The 22070-nt window shown below is 42.8% G+C and overlaps 1 protein-coding gene across 4 annotated transcripts in view; it reads left to right on the top strand.

Moving 5' to 3' along the window:
- The first annotated feature begins 16625 nt into the window (after positions 1-16625).
- The window catches only part of PLOD2 (procollagen-lysine,2-oxoglutarate 5-dioxygenase 2), a 56720-nt gene continuing 51275 nt past the window's right edge, over positions 16626-22070 (top strand). For 2 of the 4 annotated variants that reach the window (XM_080410467.1, XM_080410468.1), the window contains exon 1: positions 16626-16653. In XM_080410467.1, coding sequence (XP_080266593.1) covers positions 16641-16653 — 13 coding nt within the window. In that variant the 5' untranslated portion in view covers positions 16626-16640. Of the gene's footprint in view, positions 16654-18305; positions 18684-22070 lie in introns of those variants that run through there. The other 2 variants (XM_080410470.1, XM_080410469.1) reach the window with 2 other exon arrangements.

Consider the following 22070-nt stretch of genomic DNA (forward strand, 5'->3'; position numbering starts at 1 on the left):
TTACATTTTGCATTAGAGTGAGGTCTGTTTGTGCCTGTTTGAAGAATGGGTGGAATAATATTTTGCAAGTAGGCAAAACAGTGATACATTTGCCTATGCTGCAAAGCTTCTTGCATTATAAATTTGTCCCTTGACAATAAACTGGGGAGTGTATGCAAATTTAAATAAGGTATTAGGACCTTGGGATAATGGGACATAACCAGGAGGCTGACTTTTCATTCCTCCAAGTAATTCAAAATTTTATGTTCGTGTGTTGTGCTCAGGTATTCACCTAAGTGAGTAAGTCCTGGAAGCACTATTGCCCCAACAACCTTGCATACAAAATTATGTAGAAAAATCCAAGTACATTTCTGTAGAGCAGTAAGGGAGTGAGAATGCAAACAGTGAAAACCAACCAGCTTCACATCAAGATGTGTTGGAAAAGATGTTGCAACTCTTGTATCTTCAGCAGAATTGCAGTTGTAAGCAGTAACATTCTGTAAAGTGTAATCAAAGCAAAGATCTTTGCTTACAAACAGGTTTCTCAAATACAGTGAAACCCATCAATGAAGTTGTGTAAGTTGTGCTGTTGTCATTTAGATTTTTTGATTTTATGCTGCCATAAAATCAGTGGTCAGATTGCTACAGCTTATTCCCTTACCATGTATTTAGCAAAATTAGTAAATAAGGTGAAGAATTAGATAACCCAAGAGAATTAGTATGTGAATCCAGCTACATAGCAAGGTGTAAAATGTTCAAGCCAAACCTTTTATATTTGAAGAATTGTTGTAAGAACAGGAAAGAAGTTCGACAACCTCAGAATATAAAAGGATAGAGTGCACACTGGACTGGGGGAACTTTTCATCAGTTGGGTAAATGGATAACTGTGATACTGGTTACACAGCTCATAAATTTTTGTCTTGTGAAATGGTTCACGTGTCTCATGAAGGTAAAAATATTGCATAAGAAGTCCTAACTGAAGTGATGAAGGGATAACTCTTTAGTTAACCAAACAGCATTTTAGCACCTTTTTCGTATCTTTCACTTTCTCACAATGATATTTAATTGAAAAATGCTTATTCCTTAAATTTTTCAGTAACTTCTGGAGATGGCTATATTCACTTGCTCATTTCTGAAACTGATTGCACTAACTGCAGAATAAATAATTCTTTGAGCTGTCTTTCTCAGTTTTGGAAGAACCCATAACAGCACGCATATTTAATAAGTCACTAGACTCTAGAACTCTCCACTATTCATCTGTCAGACTATAAGCAATACAGTGATTTATCCCCTTACCCACAAATGCAGGCTTTGGAAAGCATTAGAAGACTTTGAGCATACTGCCTGTTATTCAATGCCATCTCAGTTAGATAGAACTGTTATATAAAACTTTTACAGAATTATATTTGCAGATGGATTTCTCCGGTTCTGTTAATGACCTTTCCATCTGTATCATCCCTGTAAGTTTTTCAACAGTCACTTCATGAAACCCTGGGGTCTATACAGTACAGAAAGGCATCATTTAAATGATGTTTCTCAGTAGAAAAGCATCATTAATTCAAGACTGGGTTTTTGCTAACTGAGGAGAGAGTAATTTTGCTACTTGGAGAAGAGGAGGAACATTTTTTTTAAAGTATGTTGTATTACAGTTGGCCTCCTAAAAACATCATCATTTACATTAGCAACATTCATGAAAAGGCCTCCTTGGGTCTTTTTGCAGACCCACAGACAGCCCTTACATTCCTCATGTACTTCATCTTGGTTTTACTAATGAGAGTAACTTTGACCAAAAGCTGACAGCAAGAGTAGGGCTGGCACAATAAAAGATGAGTCAGGGAAGAAGCAAGCAACTGGCTTTCCTGAACTGAATTTAGCTTATTTACTGTGGCTGCAGGGGTAACTCACTGGAAATGCTAGGGGTAATAAAGAAAATAAAATCTTTTTTTGAGGGAACGTATTGTAAAATTGCATGGCTCAAGTGTTTGACTAATGGGCATTGTATGATACGAATGCTAATAATTTGTGACAGGAATATGTATGAAATTGATAAATGGAAAAGGTAAAAGGATGATGCCAGGGTGGACATTGTGAAATCAGAAACTTGCAGGGAACGTCTCATGACCAGGGCAAGGCAAGAGATACAGGTTGCATGGAGGGGAAACCACTACACCACAAGATAAAGAAGCCATGTCAAGCAAAAAGCAATCATATGGTAATTAATATTTGATTTTAAAATTAGTGAGACTGGAGGTAAAAAAGGTATAAAATCCCCACAGAAAATAGAAAGAGGTCAAGAGGGTAAGAATAAAAAAAAAAGTGCAGCTTTCACAAGGTGGAGGGAAGAGCCCAGCTAGTGAAACATTCTGTTGTGTTGGATCAGGGCTCTGTATGTGCTTTTGTGATAATATATATATATATATATATATATATATATATATATAGTTATACATGCTATGCTTATGTACTGGATCAGATTGCTTTAGGACTCTGGCAGCTCCCTGTCACCACTCACAGGGAGACTTCCATACATCACTGATTTTGTTCTGGAGAGACTTTATCCTCTGTTCTTCAGATACATTTGACATATCACTTGGTTTTGGATTTATTTGCATTTTTTCCCCTGATAACACTATGTTATTAAAGACAGCAATGAGGAGAAAATACACATGAAAGCATTGCAACAAATACCAAAGAGGGGGAAGAGGTGTGAACAGGGATTTACAAGGGCTCTCTCCTGGTTTTCAACGGGCGGCAATAGGTGGCAGTGTTAGCACAGGAATTGGTTTTTCACTGCTTAAAACCTGCTCTTGAGATTCACGGGCAGTTTCATTAGTTGTCATTCTGATTTTCTCAAGTGGAAGAATTTCGTATTACACTATCTCCAAAGTATGTATTCTCTCCGTGAGTGTGGAAAGCTAGATGTGTCTTTCCCACCAAAACTGCAAAATCTTAAGCTTCAAATGCAATTATGTGTCACTAGGAAAATTAAAAAAATGTGTGTGAGAGTATGTTAAACAACAATTGATTTAAAAACCCCAGAGAAGTACTGTGTAATGTTCTTAAAGTTGCACTAGGCTTGGTAAATGGTAGAATTTGGAACTGGACTTTGATTTCTGTCATAATTTACTACACAACATAAAAAGTTATTAATCTTATCGCAGTAGGATACATCAAAGCAAACATAAGTTCATGGCTGGTTTAGTGTCACTGATTTACATCTGAGGTGCATTTAGCCCCCTAGACATGAGATGGCTTCAGCGTGCAGAGCTGCAACACGGATGGTGAGCACAGCAGGGCAGTGGAGGAGAGGGTGAGGGATGGGACAGAGACCTAGGGCCAGGGGCTGGAAACCTGCTCCAGGCTTCCCCCCAGGGTTTTGTTGTATTTTTACTTCTTTCTTCTTTTTTAGATTTAAACTTGCTGCTCAAGCCTCAGCTGGTTTAACTTCAGCTGACCTAGTTATTGAACCGGGGTAGCTAGTAGCATCTGAGGAAGTCAATAATTCTCCTTTGTTGATTGCCATTTGCTGAGGAACAAACAGAAACTGGTATGAGGCTGGACAGCACACGCAGAGGGGAGCCTGTGGTGGTGCTGTATGGGCCAGGACCTCAGCATCTCCCAGTGTTGCTAGTCCTGCTGTGCAACCAGCTTCAGTCCCTGATTACAAAGGCATGTCAAAAAAAACCTGGGGAGTGGGCTAGTGCAATGCAGGGACTGCTGGTCTGGCCGCCTCCTGGCCAGAAGCCTCCTGTTGACTGTGCTATGGAGAGGGAGTGACACAGAGCTCAGCAGCAGGAACTCCTGTGCCACCTACATCACAACTGCAAGGAGCATGGACAGAGGTGTATTTCAGAGGTAAGTGGTCAAATACTGCAACGATGCCATAGCACTGCATACAGAGCTGGGAGATGGTGCTGGCACCGCAGTGCTGGAACCATGCTGATGCAGCGAGCCAGCGCAGAGCCGCAAGAGCGAGTAGTGGGTGGCAAATGCTGGTGAAAACTCCTACGCAAACTGAGGAAGCTAGGGTTTGTGGTGAAGGCTATAATTAAAGCTATTCATAAGAAGAAAAGTATAAACAAAAGGCAACTTGCTAATTGAAATGACCCAGTCACATAGATTTTAATCCTGAAGATGCTAAAGACCTTGGGGCTGCCTTGACTTGGTGGCTTAGAGCAGCATTTTACTGGTGTGTAACCAGAATGTCAGTGCAATAATGTTTCGTAATTGAGGTCCTGGCTGCATGTTCCTGCTCTGAAGTATAGTCCTTCTTGTGTAAGTGCACAGTTCCTCCTGAATGTTGGGATTTTTTGCCACAATTTGATTAGCACAACCTCCTGAAGTATCTGAACTTGCACAAGCATTGCTTTGTGCTGATCCACTTTCTATGTAGTTATACCGTACTAGACAACCGAGTTGGCATGTATATCACTGATGAGCTCACTCCAACTGTCTTTACATTCTATAGGTTGTTCCTTCAGTTCTTTATGATCTTTCCCAGTCCCCCCAGTTGATATTTCAGCTCAAGCTCTATCTCCTGGTTTTACTGTGGTTCTCTCCAACCACACAGTATGACACACAGCAACACTTGCCCTGAGGAATTTGAACAAAATGAATCCTAATACTGCAAGGGTTTTGTATATTTGACAAAGACCTGCATGTTAGCAGCTAAATCCTGTCATCTTTTACTCCTGCAGTCCTCCAGTCCTTCTTTTTAACTTTTTAACTGGTCTAAAACTATTTTTTTACCCCAGTGAGTATGGCTGCACAGTAGAACCAAGGCTTTATTGTGTCAAAAAAATTCTTATTTTTCAGGAAGCAGAATTTGTGGCTCCTGGAACATACAGGTCTTTCAGTGGACTGAGGCTGAGCTTGCCGGCACTCTGTTTATGTCCGTATTCTGCTTGTTGCCAGCTTAGGACAGAAAAGAAATACAAGCGAAGCTGTTCAACACAGACAAGGGCTCACTGTGCCCTGTCCTCTTTTTCCACTGAACAAACTTTGGAAAGGCCATGAGAGGTAGTAAGCTAATATTGAAATGCACGAAGAATTAAAGCCAGCCACTGAAATGAACAAGAACTTACCTGTGCATTGCAGCACACATTTTGCATGGGGGAAAAAAAGGAAAAAAGAAGAGGAAAGAGTAAATAGTTAATATTTCAGTGGTAAAGAAGAAGCAAGAGAGGAAGGTAAAATCTCTGTTGAATAAATCAACTAAACTTATATATGTTTTTGTTCCATTTACAGTGTTCAACTTCCTAAGCAATAAATTCAGTTGAAGGAAATATTTGTGCAAACATGCATATTAAAGAAAAGTAATGAAAAATAAATTATAAAAATGTCAGTGGTTAGGTATGCTTTCAGGGAGCTACTACAATGTGGTGCCAGAGTAAAACATCAAGTAATCAATGCCTCTGAAGCTGCAAATACAAAATCTTTACAGCAAATTGTTTTTCCTGGGGATTTGCTCTTCAGTAATTATGTGGTGAAATTGACCAAAAGCTTTCACTATCAGATAAACTCAAGCCAAATTTGCAAACAGAAATATGCACTAGTCAAGTTTTTATTTTTTCAGAAAGATGTAATGAAGTGTAAACATCTATGAAATATGTTTGACTTCAGAATCCTATTGAGCCAAAGCTCGGCGAAGTCAAAGGCAATTAGCTGCCTGGTCCAGAGGGCACCTCACATCACTGATAAACCTCTGCGTCTCAGCTCAGATCCAGCCACACCAGTATTTCTATCCAGGGATTTTTGGTACGTACATTTAAGGTGAGAATGTGGCCATTTAAAAATACAAATATACTTGCTGACAATGGAAAAAAGCAAGAGAAGGGGCTAAAAATATTAGGGCTTCAAATCCCAGCATAATCAAGCTGCAGGCTGGAGTGACTGGATAAGAGAGCATGATGAGCACTTTCCTTGGAGACATGCTTTGCTGCTGCCTGATTACAGGTGCATGGAAAACCGCTGCAATTCCTGAAAGGTCATGCCTTCCCTGAGATTGTCACCGTCCACTCCACCTAAGCTATCTACCTGCAGTTCACATTGATTTAAGAGCTTTTTCTTTGGCTACAAGGAAGAATATGGCATGTCCACCCAGGCCACAACAACTGATGCTGTCTGCCCTTTTTGCTGCTGAGGTAAATCTGTATTGATAAAGCATTTGCATATGCCTTCCTACAGACTCCCACAGCAATTCCACTGATGGTTGTTGTTAACAGGCTGTCAGCATGGCATCAACAGTTTACTCTGCTGGGGACCAAAATGTTTTAATTTAACTCATGTTCTTGTCTGTAATATGAGGGTATGCAAGAGGAATGCAATGTTAGTGTGACATTCTGGTCAGAACAGTTGATCAAATGTCTCTTCTTGTGATAAAATATAAGAACTACAATTTGTTTTCTCCCAAAAGAAAGGGGAAAAAAAGCAATCAGCTAGAATTATGAAGATGCTCTTGGTATTTGTGCATAAGGTTTTTATATTTTCATATATGATGGAATTACCTAAATAATGATACTTGAATTAATGACTGTATTAAATTTAATTACAATGCCCTGTTTAGTGGAGATTTCTGTGTCTGTGGAGTAGTAACTAAGTTTCTTCTAAGTCCCATCAGTTCCTTGCTAATATTGATGACTAGTGCAAAAGGTTACTTTCGTTTAAAAGTTTACATATGCAACTCCTGAATGAATTTTAGTGCAAAATTAAGACTTTTTTATTCCTTAAGTTTAAAATGTGTAGAAGGCTGAAAAGCATTCACAGGAATCATCTTAAAAGCAGTATTCTCTTCCTCTATCACCACTGAAAAGGCACAGGGTTCCCTGTAGCCCTGCTATAGGGTGCAATCTCAGAGCAGCTGGGAGGACCAAGGTGTTGTGCTTAGTGGCTGTATGTCCTGCTGCCAGTAGCACATGCCGTCTCCCGGTGACTTGTCATGAATAGCCATCTGAGGCACAGCATACGTGGAGAAACAAAGCATATTTGCTAGGACCTGTTTTCTGAATCTTTGCTTACTGCCAAATATTTTTTGGTGGGTCATGGGGAGACCACATCACAGAGAGATGCTGCTTACTTGCTGTCATCCATCCATCATTTAAAGTAGGTGTTTTTTAAATGTTTAATCACTGAAGTATCAAAGCCTTTCTCTGCCCAGTCATGCTCTCCAGTTGTGGAGCCCCAAAATGATGGGAATCACAGACTGAGGTTTGGGACGACTTCGAAGTGGGTGGACAAACTCAGAATCAAGCCTCCTCCATAATGACAGACTGATAAATCACGTCTGTTTTCCTCTACAATGCAAAGGGGGGAAAAAACAAAGGAATGACCTAATTTAGTCATTGAAATGTATGGTGTGACAGAAGAGCATTCCTAAAAACAGACATAAAATGTAAATCTATCTTTCCTGTAAGTGCCTGGGCAACAGTTGACTTCTGTGACTCACTTAAGAGAAATTCCATGGGAAAAAAGTTAGGTTTTCTCCAGGATGAAAAGAAAGAGTAAATGATATAAACGGTGATTGTAAAGGAAATCCCTGCCTAATATCCCCTGTCTGCACTATATGAAAAGCAAATACAGTCAGTGCTGCATTAAGTTCCTTCTGTTAGAGGTGAAGAGTACACACTCCCACAAACAGAGCTCGGCTTTGAAGGTCAGCCTGGGAGCGCTGATCCTTTTCAAGAGAGAGAGGGAGTGCATCTCGTCTGAGGCTCTTGGCACACTGGCTGAAAACCGTGGACATCTCACCAGTAGTTTTTTCCCTACTCCAATTAGTTGTTGGTCTGATGTGGAGTAATCTATGGTGGGGTCATGGTGAAAACATCTTCCCCAATTGGCTGCAGGGAGAAACAGCCAGAGTGGAAAAAGTGTGTGGATGGTGTACGTGCAGTTGAGTTCAAATGCACAGCTTTTGTTTATGGAAGCTTATGTTCAGCTGCACCATTAGCTGTCTCAATTATAGTCCTAGAGCACAGGGGTAATTAAATGCTAAAATAATGTTTGAGAACTAGAGAATTATTTATAATAATTCAAAAGAACAAATGCATAGTGATATACAGCAAGCTGGGCTGCTCATGAACAGCAGCTGGAAGATACGAAAAGCAGGATTAAATGGCTTACTCTTACTACAACAAGAATCTTCATCCTCTCTGACACTGATTTGGAAAAAGACACACAAGGTACCAAGAAGTGAAGCAGGCTGCAACTGAGGTTTTGAAGTCTGGCTTTAAGCAGTGTATGGGTTTTCTTGAATTGCTGTGATTTAAAGGGGAATTTTTCCTGCCTTTATCTTGTCTGTGGTTTCCTTTGGAAATTGCAACATAGTGTGCTCTCTGGCTTTGGTAGCTACTTCAGGCATGGTCCAATTTAAAGATTATATTTTGTTTTGGGAGCAAGTGATTCTTTGGGTGGGAAAGCTGGGAAAGTTATCACTATTGTCTTTAGGGGGGGAACTTTAAAACTGAGTACCATGAATAGCCTGTGGCAATACTAATACCTCACAACAGCTTTATATAGTGACTTGAGGAGTCTTGATGGCTCAGTAAATATTTAATATTACTCTCAACATCATCATTCAGATTGTTAGTGCCCTGCTAGCCCAGATGGTGCTTGGTAGGCCTTTGCAGACTGTCACTACAAAGCTGTGCACAATGTGTCTGATGCTCCTCTGGAGTCAAACAATACCAGCTTTATGAAACTGATAGCAATAATAAAATTAAATTATTATTAACAATAGTAATCTATTAGGATTACTTAATGCTCCTGTCTGAGGAAAGATGTTCACTGAACAGTTTTTATCTTGGAAAAACTTCAAAAGTTGTTTATAATATGGAAGCGCTATTTAGGAAAGCAAGGTTGAAAAAAAAATGCCTTGCCTTATAATAAGGCACTAGTAACATTTGTAGTAGTTCCTAGTTTCTTGCACACAATATAATTTCAAAATGACTTTCATGGACACTGAATGGATACATGGCTTTTATTCATCTGGCAGCTTGAAATCTTTCAGATAGCACTAACCTCCTGGGGCCTGATCCAACATCTCCCTTGCTCTGCATTCAGTTGAGGTACAAACACTCCAAATGACTGGAGTAAAAAAACATGCACAGTGAGAAGATTAAGTGATCCACAGTCTTGGGATCTGACTTTCACATCTCATGAACCAACAGCTTCAAAAAGATCATGAAAAAAAGGTGAAGGCCATGTGACTGGAAATAGTGTACTCATGGCTGACTGTGTTTACTGAAGGCTGGAAAGGCGTGTTGATGTTTCTGAGTGCTGTTCCAGGTTGGAGCAGCCTGGCAGACTTAGAGGTGGTGTGGCTGAGTCATCTCCATGCAGAGCTGGCAGAACAAAAGATGATACACGATAAAAGGGGACTGAGCTAAAAGGTAGTCACATGTCCCTGTCATGAAACACGGAGAATGAAGTAAGTATGGACCTGCAGAACTTTTACACTGAGACTAGGCTAATACAGCTCTGGCTACATTGCATAAGCATATTTTAGTAGAAAAGGTGAAGAAGCAGCTTCTTGAAAATGAGGATGCACACAAGGCAAATAATATGAAAATGACTGGTGTAAAGGATATTTTTATTTATAATTTGTTTCAGATCTCTTCGGTTAGAAACAATTTAGGCTTAACACAACTGTTTACACAGCCTTTCCAAGCAGAGTAAGAAAAGTAGCAATTACTGATTTTTCTTTTCCTGAGTCAGGTGTACAAATCCCACCCTGGGAACCCAAATGCAAGAACAAGTAATATCAATATTCCCCACTACATGTGGGAAGCATTACAGCTGAGCTACAGTGAGTTCTACTAGCCTTATTTCAGCAGAATTCTGAATTCTAGCAGGCAGAATGTAAGCACAATGAGACAGATGCATTAATAAGACTCTCCTGTAAGTAAGGGTTTTACAGATGTGATAATTTGCTAGGTAGCTGCCTGCCAGAGTCAGATACAGCGATTATAAGATTTTCCTTATTTCTCTCTGGCTACATCAAAGGATATTGTTAATGCATAAATATCTCAAAGGCACGAATATCCTTACGTTGGTACAGGGATGCAAGGATAGGAGACTTGTCTACTCCTTTTCTTTGCTATGACAACAGGATGGCTATTTTGTGGCTATTTACTAGGAGCATCTTGGGGATGTGTGCTCTGTGCTTACCAAGTTTCCCTCCTCTTTTAGGTACCCTGGAATAGAGGCTGCCTGCACAGTTTATCAGAAGACAGTATTAGGTTGGGTATTGTGATTTTTATTCTTCTAAACACTACAAAAGTGATTTTGGCTACAGCTTTACATACTACACATATCTTTTTGATGGAGTGAAGGAAGGCTGAGGAAGAGGGAAGAGTAGAAGACAACAGCGACCTAGGCTCGTCTGCATGTGATGCTCAGACTCTGTGTGATTTTGGCCAGTTTCTTAATTCTTCTTGGGATTTTATGAACAGCTATTCACAGTGCTGGAGCACTTCTGGGCTACCTGTGTCTCCTGCTGTTTATTCATCATGACGTTCCTCTCCATTCTGGAGGAAGTTGCTGCCTTCTTCCAATACATAAAGTAAGTTTGTGTAGTTTCCTTTAAATAGGAAGGAATTTCATTCCATCACATTCCCTAATATAGAATCAATCTGTATGTTGCCTTGAACTGTACAGTCTTCAGATTATCTGGAAGTGAAGTAGCCAGATCACCTCTGAAACTACCCTCCTAAAGCCCAGACTACAGGAGCAAGATGTCCAATGTCAGGCTTTGCCAACCTGGACAAGTCATCAGAATTACCTTAGCTAGAGACTTCATCTATCTGAGCATCCCAACTACAGAAGCACAAACTGCAGTCTCTGAGAAATTATTTCAAAGATTCAAAGTAGCCATTCTTCTGGCTTCTGTTGAATGATGTGCTAAAAAATAATTAAATTTCCAAATCCTTCGAAAAGAGCCCTCTTGAGAATCTCAATTTATTCCAGTCATTCTCTGAACAGCAGATAGGTGAGTTGTCTTGAATGCAGAGTGGATCACATTTATAAAAAACTATGCTGCTATTCAAAGCTTGCCTCCTCTGTGCCCTTTCCCATGTAAGCTGAGAACAGTAAAGTTCCCAGCCTTAAAAAAAAGCATGCGTACTTTTGCTCACTGGCCTAAGAAGTACAATTGACAAGAAGCAGCCAGACTGAATGCATTTCACTTTCACAATACACATCATGGAAGCTAAAACTTTTTCATTGCTTGATTAACTCCTGCCTATTTCAGTATTGAAGGTCTGAATCCGTCCTGCTCTCACACTTTGCCCTATCAGTCACTGAGTTAAGTGATTAAGTGCACTAGTGTGGGTTAACAGTTGTGGCCCTTGCTCTGCAGAGAAAGTTCCCTAGTAGTGATCTGAATGTAGCCTCCCTTCCTATCCCTTTTTAGCAAATAAAACTATGGGCACATGCAATGCAAGATGAAGAGGATGAGAAAAAAAACTCTCAAAGGCAGTATTTAGCTCCTAAATGTTTCTAAATTTGAAAGTACAATCTCCTACTGATTCAGTCATGAGATTTTCTTGTTTTCTTGCTCGTGTCAGGGACACTGCTCACAGCCTCAACTTTCCTGGTGACTGTATTTAACTGTTCATTTAAAGATAGTATTTTTACTTTCCATGCCTTGTTTTTATTGGCTGCTACCTCCTTTTTTTTTTCCCTGTGAAAGGTTTTCTTGTCAAGAGGCAAAATAGTTGGGTATTGCAAAGCCATATGGTATTTTGACCAGCTTAGAGAGGCACTAAATTAGGGTCTGTGGCTCTTAGCTTTTCCTCACCTTTCCCGTGGTTGCTCTTTCACACAATGCCTGCTGAAAAGTGGGAGTTGGAAGGCTTTGTGCAAGGGGACTCTAGCAGCAGCAAAATAATGGCCAGCCCATCTCCTTTCTTTCTCTCTCAAATCCAGTGCTCCAGAAATGCTGCCAGAAGTTGTTCTGGGGCCATCTGGGATTCCTCATTTAGATCATAACGGAAGTAGGAAATAAGACGAACTTAATGGCAATTTTGTTATAAATCAAACTATATTACTAAAAAGACCTACCTGTCAAAATTGGGTTTTGTCAGACAGCAGTTTCTATTTACCTTATACAAGTCAGCTGGAGAGAATGAGATCATTGTGGACAGGCAGAACAGTCATAAAACTCCCAGAGCAGTGGCAGGAAAAAAAACTTTGCCCGAAACCATTCCAGTAATAGAGAGTATGAAATCTGATGTCTTCCCGTAGGGGAATACTTGTGGGACATGCTTCTCTGCTCCAGCGGTTTTCCCAAATTGCCACTCTAGGAGTCTCCATTAAGCTTCTGAAATGACAAAAAAAGTAGGCTTTAGGGTAACTATTGTAAAACACAGACTGACCTTCCCCCCTCTATTGGTCATACGTATGTGACACTTCAGTCTGTTTAGTGCCACAGGCTTACTTCAGAGGAACATTTTTTACATTATGATGGTTTGTTGACATAGACACGAGCACTCACATAGACTCCCAGCTTCAGACAATTTCATAAACACATTTTTCCACAAGTTCCTATTAATCCCACAGTAAATGTTTACAACCATTTTTTTCAGCCAGTTTTCTTGAATGTCAGTTCCTTTTCCATTATATTCTTTTCTGTATCCCTAAACTATAACAAAAGCAAGACTTTAAATTGGTCATTATGATTAATTATCCATTTCAGCACCTCTCATTTGAGGTTCTGGGAAGCATTTTATAGTATATTGGGTGATGGGATTGAATTCTTTACAAGATCAACCCTGATCAGCAGGGTTTACAAGACACACTCTGCAGGATTTAATTCTCAGTTGCTTGTGCCTATATAAATCACATTAAAATGAATACAATGAAAGCAAAAAATGGGGATCAGACATTTGGGTCCACCAGAAGCAGTGGTGGAGATCTAAAGCATCTGGTTTAAGGCCAGGTCAGCAGGATTTATTCTTTTGCAATGCTCACTGACTTCTGTAGTGCAGGATAGGACCTTGAGGCTGGAGCAATCATGTCATAAATGCCAAGGGATGGACCACAGACAAAAACGTAGCATGGCTTTTTCATGGGCACTCATGTCTCGCTGCTTCATCTCAGTAAAAGAATGTAACTCTCCTTGTAATTTCAAAGCCACTCATTCAATCTTTTGAGTAACTATGGGATGACAACCGATTATACCCTGGAAATGCTTGCTAACACTATTAATCTTTTTCTCATATGGGCTGTTTATAGCTATAATTATAAATGAGTGAATGAAACAAAGTAATTTCTGATTGGGTGGCTTGGGAAAGAAACTATGACTATAGCCCAAAGGATTCACTCAGTACTCAACAGCAAAAGGTGCTGAGCATCCACTGAAATCAGCAGGGTCTCAGAACCCTTGTGGAGAGCTCAGCACATCTCAGCGATGGGCTTGATTGTGCCCGTAATAACAAGACTGGGATAGCAACTCAAAGAAATCTTCTTAGTGAAGTTGAGGGTAAATTAAAGGGAGGCAACCAAAGAGAAACTATTTTCAGACAGCGAGAGTAGAATTTCAATAACATTTAACTTGATTTCTTGGAAATAAATTGGCTATGGAAGGTTTGTTATTAGGATTGAAGTACTTAAGAGGCCCTTATTAAAAGCTCACATACACATACTAAGTCAGGCAATGCGATGCACGTTTTAATGCCATATTAATGCCAGATGGGTGTTCACCTTCATATTGATGTAATTTGCACAGAATTTTTTTTTTAATTCTAGTTTAATTTTAGTGTCTCATTGGCTTGTGGTCAAATTAAAATAGCCACGAGCATATAAGTGAAATATATGTGAAGAACGTTTTTTCCCATGACTGAAAAGGGATTTTTAAACTTTCTATTACTTTGGAATGCTAATTTCTATTAGTATTATTCTATAACAAACACCTATTTTCAGCTACCCCAACTCAGGTACAATAGCGATATGTGTTGAATTCAAAACTAGTGTTTTCTTTTTAGAGGTCACACAAATAATTTAAGTGGAAAAATAGATATGACTTACTAACTTAAAGGCATTTCACTAATCTAAGTTCAAAGATGAACTCAGGTAACTACTTTTAGATAATAAATTAGATTACCGATACAACAAAGAAAAGCCAAAACCTTCTGTTTAATTCTACAGTTTGTATGCACTTGACCCCAGCAGAAAAATCACAGGGCTATGGAATTACCTCTGTAACACAAAGGGAGGACAAACTTTATGCAACTAGAAAGATATTTGAGAGGAAAAGCTAGAATAGAATGGGAGAGGAATGAATTTGTTCTCCATAACAAATGACTAATGATCTGCTGCTGTTGAAAATACATGGGAAATGACTGACTTTTGCCCAGACAAAATAGACTTTTGGCTGCTATATGTCAAATATATAATCTGTTAGAAAACTCTTTATGATCTTTATTGAAGATTTAGGATCCTTGATGATTTTTTTATTTATTCTTGAAATACTGCTGCTGGTGAATTGTTGAGAATTCCTTCTGTCCCATGGCTTTTCACAGACCGATCTTGTTATTCTTATCTTTTGTTTTTATTACCATATAATGAACAATATCAATGTCGTAAGATTAGGGAAGGAAGTTCATGCGACCAACACTGCTACATTTTAGCATCTGTGGAAAAGGTATTCTAGTGCAGCTCCAGAATAACAGAAGATATTTTGAGGCCTAGATTCAAGGTGAGATGAGTTCAAGGACAGGCAAAGCACAACAGGAGCACAGACTGTATATTTTTTTGTAAAGAGTGAAATGTAGAGTAGTTAGAGGATGTGAAAAATGTCTCTCGTATGAAGCTTCTGTAGTTTAGAAGGCAGCTTCCTACGACAGGACCCCCCTCCCTCTGGCTTCAGTGATGGGCTGGCGATGCAAAGAATCCTGTCTGTTTCCATTCCATATGGCACCAGCTATACACATTCTGAAATATAAAACTATTGGTGGTTTGGGGAAGATGGAAGTTGCCAACCTTCTGATTTCTTACAGACAACTAGGAAAGAGATGGGGAAGAGGACACAGGGATAGGCAGATACAGACAGGGAGTTACTGAGATGGAAAAAGAACTGTCTGGACACCTGAGGGAAAAAAGCACTGAAGGAACGGAGATTACTAACGATTCAGGAAGCTGTTGTCTCCTGCAGAGAGGTCCGGTAGAATTTTGCCCAAATATGTGTCAGCTGAATCCTAGATACTATTGCTGATCTGTTGAAAATGCACTGGGTCTGAAGAAAAAATAAATTAATTTGGCAACTGATTGAGAGGTTAGAAAATCACTTTTCACAGTGACTTTCTGAAGTGAGGGCTGCTTGCAGTTCTTCCTTTCTGGTTTTGCTCCCTATTGCTGGAGCTTTAGGACAAGAAAACCCCTTGGCCTCCCATGTTCAGAGCTCCACAACTAACAATCAATGCATGCTCTCCCCTCCTCCATGCCTGCTTAACCAAACTGATTAATTTCTCATTAAGAAGTCGCGTTATTGCAGAGGAAAGGGAAAAAGCCTTGATAAAATCAAAAGTCAAAGGAGGAAATGGTGGCAGTAGCAAGAATGTGAGATTGTTTCTTGGGACATTTGTAGGAATTGTTTCTGGAGTTAACCTCTGTAGCATAACAGGCATACTTGCACATTACATTACACACTGTCTATGTTATTCTTTAAGATTATTTTGATCTGAGGGTAAGTTCCTACTTAGAAGTTCAGAGGTTTAAGTGTTGAGTAGGTTACAACAGTAATACAGCACTGAAGCGGCTTGCAACACCATCAGGTGAGCTGAAGACTCTGCCAACCACCAGCTGCCAGTTCAGGCCTTGAAGTTGGTATTTCTGGACAAAAGCAGCATTTATGACTCAAGTGTCTGTGGAGGCAGGGTGAGACAGAGCCCCTGGGCACTGCACAGCTGGCAGAGCTCAGTTCTGAAGTTTCACAAGCATTTTCCCTTCCATCAGCCAATGTCCGAGCGAAGCCTCTGGGGATAGGAGATGTCTTGGCCACATCTGTCAGTTTTGAAAGCAGTGTTTTGAGTAGCTTTCAGCTCTGTTTTCTCTCTGAGGGCAAAGCTTGCGTTTTATAAGAACAGTTAAAAATGAAATTAGCCTTCAAGAGACCAAAGAAAATAACATGAAAATGTAGAAGTATTTCATCAAAGTCTGAGCTTGCACTTACAGGTAAGAGCAGTGTTTATATCACAGTTTTCGCAACCCATTTTTCTCATACATTAAAAATCTGTCTTTGTCAGATATTTCCATTTCTTTTGTTATTGCATATTTATAGTCTTTCACTAATTCTTTTCATTCTTCTCTGCTACTGTTTGCACGTACATAGCAGGATGTCTCTTGGCATTTCTCTCAGGTGCTCCCTCTTCTTTGTGCATGTTGGTTTCCACCTAACAGTGCTGTTCCAGCACCTGTGTATTAGTCTCTGATGAAACCAGCTGCTTGTGACAGAGGTGAGGTGCCAGGTTGTGATTTCTCAGAGCCCTGTGTATGTACGTGATACTCAGCTGCTGATTTTACTCTCAATTCTCAGGGCTGAAGCTTTGTCTGCTTCCTGTCCCATCCGTGAGAGCCATGACATCATCTCCATGGTATTCTGAAATGATGCCCAATGGTCCTGTCTTTTTCCCTTCAGACTTTATTAAAGAAATCTGTCATTTTTTTTCATGGTTGGTGGTGGTAAGTATGTTCTACGTGTCTCTTGTGATTTAATTCCTTCCTGGTGAGTTCTTATTTTTTCAGCTTTGTAATCACACTTCCTTTTTGTCTCCAAGTGTTACTGTTAAGCTGTTCTGGATCTGAGGTGAGGTTTGATCTGTTGAGAATCTCTTTTGGAATGCTTGTTAACCTGTTTTCTACCTTAAAACTACAGCTGTGATATAGTAACTATTTTTTCCGTCTTCATTTTTCATAGGCTTAATTTCTTGAACTTGTTTTTTTTTAAAAAAAAAAAAAAAGAAGCTAGAAGTACTTGCAGTATCATCCCACTCATGGCATTGCTTGATTTCAGCTAATGCAGTTTATTGTGCCTACAAACGCTGATGGGAGCAGTGGTGCTGGAAGAGCGAGCAGAGGCTGTTCATGGATGCGTGCATAAATGTGGTCATAGTCTGTGTTCAAAAGTTTTTGTTCTCTGGTGAATCTCTGCCTGCCTGACAGAGGTGGCAGGAAAAAGTAGGTCAGGAGTAATTGACCAGGAACTGGAAGGTCTTGTCTGTTTCTCCTGTAGTTAGCAACTGCAGCTTCACCACTGGAGGATTAGGTTCTCAGTATTTCCCAGGTGCTGCTTTCATGGGCCTTCTGTTGCAGGAGCTCCTTACGACCGAGGACTCAGTCTTTTACTTTGGTTTGCTGTACCTCCCTCCCTGCTGTGTGTGCTGCCTGGTTCGGAAAGAATGAGCTCCCCCAATTAATTGTAAATTCATCTGGGCACATAACGCAGGCTCTGATTTTGGCTCTGGGTTCCAAACAAAAGCATGCAGTTCTTCTGGTTGCAGTAGCCAAGGTCAGGTTTTCCCTTCTTTCCCCCTTTTTCCTTTCCTCCGTGCCTCCAAAAAACCCACATCTGTTAGGCCCGTAGTGACATTTAGGATAAAAAATGAGGTGTCTATTTGACGATTATATAGGTGGATCTCAAATAAATGAATCCTGCTTTCAGCACTAATTTTTAGTTTGGATTATGCCCTTGGTCCTCAAATAGTATTTCCAAGGTGTAAATCCACGCTGATTCCAATAGTCTGCCATCTGCTTTTATAATTTTACATGACTTTTAGACGTTTACAGTATTTTTTGTTATTGTACCTCATCTCACAGTAGGAAAAAGAGCAGAGGTGGGCCAGTACACCACCTCTGTTGTCACCATGCTTGCCTTCAGTGATGTGGTGATTTCTTGGGGTGTTCCTGGAACTGTTTCTCAATGGAAATCTGAATGGTGAGATGACGGTGTTTGACAGGTACGTGGGTCACCAGCAGAGCGGCCGTGCAGCGCGGTCCCCATGCCACCAGCCCCGAAAGGATCGGGTTGGTTTGTGGGGCGCGCAGACGAGCGCCTGCAGCTGCCCGCGACCTCCCGAACAACGTTAAGGTTTCGGGAGTGCGTTCATCGGGAGTCCGCCGCTGAGGAAACGGTTGGAGGGGGAGGCGGGTGCAGCTCCCGCAGGGCCGGCCCCGCCGAGCGCGCCCCCAGGGCCAGCTGAGCGCCGCAGCCCGGCCCGCTCCGTGCCCGCGGCGGCCCCGCGCACCTACCGCGGCGGCCGGGGCGACGGGGCCGGGGCGGGGCTTGGCCGCGCTGCGCTCGCTCCTCCCTCGGCAGCGGCGGCGGCAGCAGCAGCGTGCACCCGGGCGGCGGCTGCGAGCGGCTCCTGTTGCGCCGCCGGGTGCCCTCGCTGCCCGGGTCCTCCCACCGCCGTATAAAGCCTGGGGCGGCCGCCGCGCCCTTCGCTGCTGCCCGCTGCGGAGGAGGAGCGGCACCCCGGGCGCGACGTCTGCCCCCCCTCCCAGGCACCGGGCTTTCCCCCTCGTTTTCCACGCCCGGCCCCTTTCCCCCCGCTCGCGGGGGCTGGCGGCGCGGGGAGCGGCGGCAGGCCGGCGGGTGCGGAGGGGGAAGATGGCGTGGAGGGGCGCCCGGTCGCCGCGCCTCATCCTGCCGCTGCTGCTGGCCCTGGCGCTGCCGGCGGCGGCGGAGCGGCACCCCGGGCCCGGCCCCGCAGGTGAGGCGAGGCGCGGTGCGGCGCGGCGCGGCGGGGGGGTGCGGGTGTGGCGGCGGAGCCCCGCGGCGCCGTCGGGCGGCAGGGGGTGTGTTCGGCCCGGGGGTGGCGGCAGGGATGTGCTTTGTGCCTCCCGGCTCGGTGACATCCGCCGGGAAGGGGAAGCCCTCCCGCCTCGGTGCGCAGCCTAGGAACCGCCGCTGTCCCGATGGATTCGATTTTTCCCCATCCCCCTCCTCCGCCCCGCAGTTTAAAATGCCGCTGTGGGCTGCGGGAGGGGGGTGCGGCGCCGGCCGGGGCCGGGCAGGGCTCCCCAGGTTGCTCCCGAGAGGAACAGCTTGGCTGAAAGTGCTTTAACCCGCCGGGGTGGGTCGTAGGTGCATAATCCCACATTAAAAGAAAGTATTTCCTTACTGGGAAATGAGTCTCCCTGACTTTCACGCACAGCTCCCACCCCCCCCCCCCACCCCCCCTTTCTTCCCGTTCCCTGTGACAAGGTGTTGGTGAACGTGTTTTTCCAAGGCTGGGAAAAGCATAGCGTCACTCGCCTCTTTAAACTGTAGCAGCCGCTGGTGAAGTTTTCTGCTTCATGCAAAAGTCAGCTGCAGACCTCGGAGCCCCTTGGCCGCCCTGCAGAGCCTGCACTGGCTTTCTGCTCCTCGTGTTTTGCAGTCGCTTTAGCTTTAAGGAGCCAGAAGATGGAAAGAAACTTTAGCTTCAGCATGTAAAAGAAAAGAATGTATACAGGAAATGCCCACAGAGGTGTCCAAACACATGTATGTCCAACTGGATGCCAAAATGTATTTCTTGCTCTAACGCTGTTCTAGAATCTGTACTTCTGATTTCTATTCTAGGCATATGAAGGTATTTCATCCTGCTAGATTATTACCACATGAAGTCCAAAATAGTTTCATTTCTTGGCTTGTTTACTCAAGAGTGTAATCAGGTTATTTTTAATATCTAGCTTAATTTTCTTCTGGTGGGCAGAAGGAAACTCCTTTTTTTTTTTTTTTTTTTTTGAGAGGCAAGTTTTGTCAACAATTTCTAGTTTTGGTAGGAAAACTACTGACTTGCTTGATAACTAGTGTTAAAAAAAAAAAAAAAAGTGTTGGTGAATACCAGGCTCCGCTCAATCAGTCTGTCATTTGCAGTTTTCTTAATGCTTTACTGCTTTTGGTCCTTCAGAGGGTTTCTCTGAAGGCTGTGGTGTGCACTGTAGTTTGCAGTCTGTCAGGGGCGTGTGAGCACTGCTGTTCAGCCTTTGCTGGCCCTCGGAGGTGGGAGGTGCAGCCTACGGGGCCATGCTTGGAGTAAAAAGTTGAGCTCCTATGCCTGTCATCAGGGCAGTGAGATTGCAAGTCAAACTCCTTTGGAAATCCATTACTGCAATCATAGTTTTATTTTCTCAAACATGTCTATTTAAATAATGCTTTTATTTTAACTGTGTACTTGAGATGTGGGATCTTAAGCTGATATAAACTAATAGCTGGCACGGTAAGGATTTTTCTTTAATCCTGCTGGTGGTCAAAGGCGTGAAAAGCAACGAGTACATAGTCCAGACAACACTGTGTGATTCAGCAAACAAAAAAAGAGACTACTAGTCTATATAAATAATAACAATGATGCTACACAAATTATAGTGCTAGAAAGTACTGATACATTTGTATGTAGGTGTTCACACAGGAGGTTTTTCTTTTTGACTTAAACTTGTGTAGCCTGAACTGTAGAAGGCTCTGCTCAGAACCGCTGCTTGAGTAGTTTCGTGACCCCAGACGCTGCCTGCTGCATTACTTGTTTTCAGTTCCAGTTTTAACCCTTAAATGTTTGCCCTGAGTCTGTGCTGTATTGCTTGAAGAGGGGCAGACCCTTACTGTGCCTCCAGTTCTAGAAATGTGTTTTTTAATTTCTAGTCTCCTGGTACTTTGTACAACATGGTGTAAAGCAGCAGGCAAAGTTGCAGTTTGCGCATTGGCTTTTAAAGCAGTCAGTTAATAACTGTCTCTTGGTTAGGAAGTAAGCTGTAACAAGAGTGTCTGAAACTGACTTGCCAAGCTGCGTCTTTATTTCTTAATGAGACTTTATTGCTTCACTCAGACTTGGAGAAGTTATAGTGAGAGAGCTGCCTGTTGCACACCAGCGGTTACTGGAGCAGTGAGCTGCGTTTGCAGGGGTCCCCCTGTGCTCCTTCGCTGCAGGTTTGTGTTTCCAGAAATTGCCGAGAGCGCCATTGAGCTCCGAAACAGGCTTCTGCGTGGTGAAGATACAAAAGTTTCTGTGTTAAAATGATAGTGTTAAAATACTTCTGTTGTGTTGTGCTTGCTGCACGCATGTTGCTTATCTCTTAATGCATCCAGGATGTGCAGAGCACGAGTGGAAAAGACATTTGTTGCTCTAGAAGCAGATGCTGCTCTTGGCAGCAGACGTACGTGATGTTCCCACCTAAAATGTTTTATTAGTGAGCCGTCTGCATGGGAAATACCTTTGCTGCCTTTGAGGCTGTTCCCCAGTGTGGCTGTGGGCACCTGGCTGGCTGGAGCATGGCTGTGCTGAGGTGTTGGGGCCGCAGGTTGTAATGGCGGCAAGCGAGCAGGTTCGGAGGTGGGCCCCGTGCTCTCTGCTGCCTGCGTGTGCTCCTGAACTGGGAGGGCCCCGGCAGTGGCCGGCTTTCCGGATGGGTGGTGTGGGCAGCTGGGCAGGCTTTGGCAGCGCTCTGAGCCAGCAGGCCGCACTCCGCCCTGGTGCCCTCGAATGCCGGTCAGAAACGCTTCAGGCAGTAATGGCTGCCTGGCCTGACTGCGGGAGGACTTCCTCAGAGATACAGCATGTGCTCCTGCCATTTCTGTTGACTTTTCTTGGGCTCAGCCAAAGTGATCGCAGTGAGTGGTTGAAAGGCTTCTCCTTCTGAGGCACCTGTGGTGTGCAAGCGAGGGAATTTGGTCATTCAACCATCTTAACTTGCTACAAGTATTGAAAGTACTTGGCCTGCTGGGTGGAATAGAGGCACTAAGTACAGCACTTTATGCCTGCCTCCGTGTCTCTGCCTGGTTTTTCTGTTTGTTGCTTCTCTAGTGATGCTACTTTCGCCCCATATTGTCAGCACAGTATCTAAAAGTGCTATGTGAGCCTGTGTTGGGAAAAACTTCCTCTAGGTCTCATGGGAGTTCTGTGCCCTTGCTGTGGGGCCTGCATGGAAACACTGCCACTCACCTCTTACAGGTAAGGAGAGAGGCAGAGAGAGACGCACCCCGGACCCGATCCAGCAGGAGACAGCACTTGGGTTGCCTGTGTCTGGGGCACCATCATCCCAGCTCCCTGGGGAGTATTTAGAAATGCATGTAGCATCTGTGTGCTCCACTTCAGATGGGTGATGATTGCTCGTGTAGATACATT

Source organism: Falco punctatus, assembly GCF_963210335.1.
Source record: "Falco punctatus genome assembly, chromosome: 13".
Lineage (NCBI taxonomy): Eukaryota > Metazoa > Chordata > Aves > Falconiformes > Falconidae > Falco > Falco punctatus.